Raw genomic sequence first — 4,779 nt, forward strand, 5'->3', positions numbered from 1 at the left:
CATATAACCCAGTTTCTCAGATTATTTGCTCAGCATACAGGTTGAATAAGTATGGTGAAAGAATACAACCCTGTCACACACCTTTCTTAATTTTACACCATTCAGTGTTCCTGTGTTCTGTTCGAACAACTGCCTCTTGGTCCATGTACAGATTCCTCATGAGCACAATTAAGTATTTAGGAATATTCATACTTTGCAATATTGTCCATAGCATGTCATGATCCATACAATCGAAAGCCTTTGCGTAGTCAATAAAGCACAGGTAAACATCTTTCTGGTAATCTCTGCTTTCAGCTAAGATCCATCGGACATCAGCAGTGATATCCCTGGTTCCATGTCCTCTTGAATCCAGCTTGAACCTCTGGAAGTTCTCTGTCAATGTATGCTTGCAGCCGTTCTGTATTACCTGTAAAACTTTACTCGCATGGGATATCGAAGATATTGTCCTATGATTTCCACATTCCGTTCGGTCACCTCTCTTTGGAATGGGCACAAATACAGACCTCTTCCAATCAGTCGGCCAGATAGTTGTCTTCCAGATTTCTTGGCAGAGATAAGTGAGTGCCTCCTGTGCTGCCTCACTTTCTTGAAAGATTTCAATTTTTATTCCATTAATTCCTGGTGCCTTGTTCTTTGCCAGTTTCTTCAATTCATCTTGGACTTCTTCTTTCAGTATCATTGGGTCTTGATCATATGCTACCTCTTGAAACGGTTGAACATCAACCATTTCCTTTTGGTACAATGACTTTGTGTATTCCTTCCTTCTTCTCTTTTTTTTTTTTTTTTTAATTAAATGTTTTTATTTTGGATTGAGTGAAAGTTTACAGGGCACATCATCAGCTTCACATTCAACCATTCATATAGCTTGTTTCATTACATTGATTATTAATGAATCAATATATCATCATTATATCATATATCATCAGTTAACAGTGTTTCTCTCTATCCTCTTTAGCTTTTTTGGGGGGGGATGGGGGCCTTCTTCTTTTGATGCTTTCTGCGTCTTTCAATAATTTGCCCAGAGACTCCTTCAATAACGAAAGTCTGAGGTGTGAATTTTTTCATCAGTTCCCCCAGCTTGAGAAATGCTAAGCGTGTTCTTCCTTTTTGGTTTTCTGACTCCAGATCTTTGCACATTTTGTTGTAATATTTGACTTTATCTTCTCGAGCTGATCTTCGAAATTTTCTGTTCAGCTCTTGTACCTCCCCATTTCTTCCATTTGCTTTAGCATCTCTACGCTGGAGAACAAGTGTCAGTGTCATGTCTAACATCCATCTTGATCTTTTCCTTCTTTCTTGTCTTCTTTATGACTATTTGCTTTCTTCCTGTATGATGTTCTTGATGTCATCCCACAACTCTTCTGGTCTTCAGTCTTTAATGTCTAATGTATTAAATGTGTTCTCTAGATAATCTCTCAGTTCAGGTGGGATATGTTCAAGATCATATTTTGACTTTTGTGGACTTGTTTTCATTTTCTTCAGCTTGAGTCTGAATTTGCACATGAGCACTCGTCTGTCAGTTTGTCTTACTATGGTGGCTTGTGAGTTGCTGTGATTCTGGAAGCTATGACACAGATATTTTAAATACCATCAGCGTCACCCACAGTGGGCAGATTTAAGATGAGATTCCAGATAAAGACAGACTAGGAAGAAGGAAGATGAACTACTTATGAAGAGCAGAGAAACATTGTCAGGTATCATGCGGGAAAATGAGCCCCTCAGGTTGGAAGGCACTCAAAATGCGACTGGAGAAGATCTGCCTCCTCGGAGTAGAGTTGACTGTGATGACACCAAAGGAGTAAAGCCCATGGGAGTAGAGCCCTTGGAACCTTCATTTGCTGATGGGGCACAACTCAAAATGAAGAGAAATAGCTGTAAACATACATTAGTAATTGGAACATGGAATGTACAAAGTATGAATCTAGGAAAATTGGAAATTGTAAAAAATGAAATGGAATGCATAAACATCGGATATGCATTAGTGAACTGAAATGTACTGGTATTGGCCATTTTGAATCTGACAACCACATGGTTTACCACGCCAGCAATGACAAATTGAAGAGGAGTGGTGTTGCATTCATTATCAAAAAGAACATATCCAGATCAGCCATGAGGTACAATGCTGTCTGTGATAGTATAGTATACATGCGTCTACAGGGAAGAACAGTTAATACCATTATTATTCAAATTTATGCACCAACCACCTAAGCCAGTGATGATGAAATAGAAGAATCCTACCAACTTCTTCAATCTGAAATTGATCAAACATGCAGTCAAGATGTATTGATCATTACTGGTGATTGGAATTCAAAGGTTGGAAACAAAGAGGAAGGATCAGTAGGAAAATATGGCCTTGGTGATAGAAATGATGCTGGAGATTGCATGATAGAATTCTATAAAACCAATGATTTGTTCACTTCAAATACCTTCTTTAGACAGCATAAGAGACGATTATACACGTGGACCTCACCAGATGAAATACATAGAAATCAAATTGACTACATCTGTGGAAAGAGACAGTGGAAAAGCTCCATATCATCAGCCAAAACGAGGCTAAGGGCAGATTGTGGAACAGAATAGTGTGTATAATATCCTATTTGTATAAAGAAAAAGAAAGATGTGTGTGTATATGTATGCATGTACACAATTCTATAACATCTTATATGTAGTTCTCTTGTGGCACTGTGGGTTAATGTGCTGGAATGTAAGCTTGGTTTGAACTTTAGGGTCAATGTTTCAAACTCAGCAGATATTCCTCAGAAACCCTACACAGGGTCGTTCTGAGTCAGAATTAACTCGACAGCATTTAACAACAACAAAAACATCATTTTATATAAAATCCCTGGGACCAGTTATATTTTCAAGTCAAACTTATTTTGTAATTTAGGTAGTGTTTTGGAATTCAAATTTTCTTAAGGAGTAACAAATCCAGTAGCACTTGGTGGGTTTGAACCACCAACCTTGTGCTTAGCAGTCCAGTGCTTATCCTACAGTACCATGCACACTTAAAAACACTAGTGGATCTAGAAGGGCTTTTTAAGAAAAGAAGAACTCAGTCAAATGTTGATAGCTGGGTAGCATTAGAATGTCCAGGTTATACCCAAGTGGCATTAGAAGGGCATTAGTGTGAGGGAGCTTCAAAAAGTATGTGGGAAAATCCCATTATCTTTCATTCTATTTGTCCATGAAAATTTAAAATCCTTCTCAGCCAAGGTATGGAGATGGGTGGGAGAAAGCACAGTGGTTTCAGAAAACAACCAGGAGTATCAATTGAGAGAGGAGTTAAGGTGGTGAGCAGTGAGGAGTTTTAACTAAGGTGAAGTCAAGTAATGGAAGTGCTTAAAAACAGGTTCTGATTAGGGGATCAATATGATGAAAGTCATGTTTCAGAAGATGAATCTGGTTGGACCACCCACCCTTCAACTAGCAGTTGAGTGCTTTATCCATGTGGCACCAGGGCTCTGTCTTAAGACAGATATCATGATTCATTTAAGAGTTTTTACCTCAGAGTTTTATTTTTCTATTTACTACGGTATGTTTTTCAATACTCGTAAGTCAGGCACCTAAGAAATCAGTATAATTAGGGAAACTGTTATAATATTCATCTTCAAGTTCATCAGTATATTTTATTATAAATTATCATGTATTCAGAGGAGAAAATTCCATTTTAAAAGTATGTAATTAGAACAAATGACTTTATGTATCATTTTTTTAAGGTTACAGTCTTCTTCATCCTTTGGTGACTCAAGTCCAATAGATCTAATAAAAGATGCTACCATGGTAAACTACAAGAATGTAAGTATGCTTGTAAGTAATAATACTCATGAAATAAATAAGCAATAAAAGTAATAGCAGATTGTTTCTTCTGGACAAAGAATCCATCCCATGAAACAATAAATGAATTCATTCCACCCAGATGGTGACATTTAAGAGACAATTTCATCCTCACTGGCTTTAGTGGTTGATGTGTAAATTTGAATAATAGTGGTATTAACTGGTCTTCTTTATAGGCATATGCATATTGTTCTATCACAGGCAGCATTGAACAGATCTTAATATGTTCTTTTTGATGATAAATGCAGTGCCATTCCTCTTCAATTTGTCATTCCCAGCATAGTAAACCATGTGATTGTCAGAATCAAAATGGATAACACCAGTTCATTTCAGATCACTAATGCCTAAGATGTCAATGTTTATGTGTTCCATTTAATGTTTTACCATTTCCAGTTTTCCTAAATTCATACTTTGTATATTTCATGCTCCAATTAGTAATGGATGTTTACAGCTGTTTCTCTTCATTTTGAGTTGTGCCCCATCAGCAAATGAAGGTCATGAAGCCTTTATTCTTGCCATCACAATCTACTCTACTTTGAGGAGACAGCTCTTCCCCAGTGGTATTTTGAGTTTCTTGCAAAATATAAAGGGCTCATCGTCTGGCACTGTACCTGACAATATTCTGATGCTCATCATCATGTTTCAATATTCAGTATTCTGGTGCTGATAGTGTTCTGCTATTCATAAGGTTTTCAGTGACTAAATATTCAGAAGTAGTCTGTCTCTTCTTCTTCCTCGTCTATTTTCATCTGGAAGCTTAGCTAAAACCTGTCCAATGTGGGAGACCCTACTGGTATTTATTTTTATTATTATTTTTTTTTTTTTGGAAGTAAAATAGTTCATTTATTGGCCAACCAAACCAAACACTCTGGGAGTATTATTGACAGGGTTTTTTTTTTTAATTAAATGTTTTTATTTTGCATTGAGTGAAAGTTTACAGGGCAC

The 4,779-nt window shown here is 36.9% G+C and overlaps 1 protein-coding gene across 1 annotated transcript in view; it reads left to right on the plus strand.

Annotated features, from left to right (window-relative positions):
- ARNTL2 (aryl hydrocarbon receptor nuclear translocator-like 2) overlaps window positions 1-4,779 on the plus strand; it is a 53,521-nt gene that overhangs the window by 41,739 nt on the left and 7,003 nt on the right. Inside the window, exon 15 of the mRNA XM_006866983.1 lies at window positions 3,717-3,795. Coding sequence (XP_006867045.1) covers window positions 3,717-3,795 — 79 coding nt within the window. The remainder of the gene's footprint in view (window positions 1-3,716; window positions 3,796-4,779) is intronic.

Source organism: Chrysochloris asiatica, unplaced genomic scaffold (assembly GCF_000296735.1).
Source record: "Chrysochloris asiatica unplaced genomic scaffold, ChrAsi1.0 scaffold00098, whole genome shotgun sequence".
NCBI classification, from domain to species: domain Eukaryota; kingdom Metazoa; phylum Chordata; class Mammalia; order Afrosoricida; family Chrysochloridae; genus Chrysochloris; species Chrysochloris asiatica.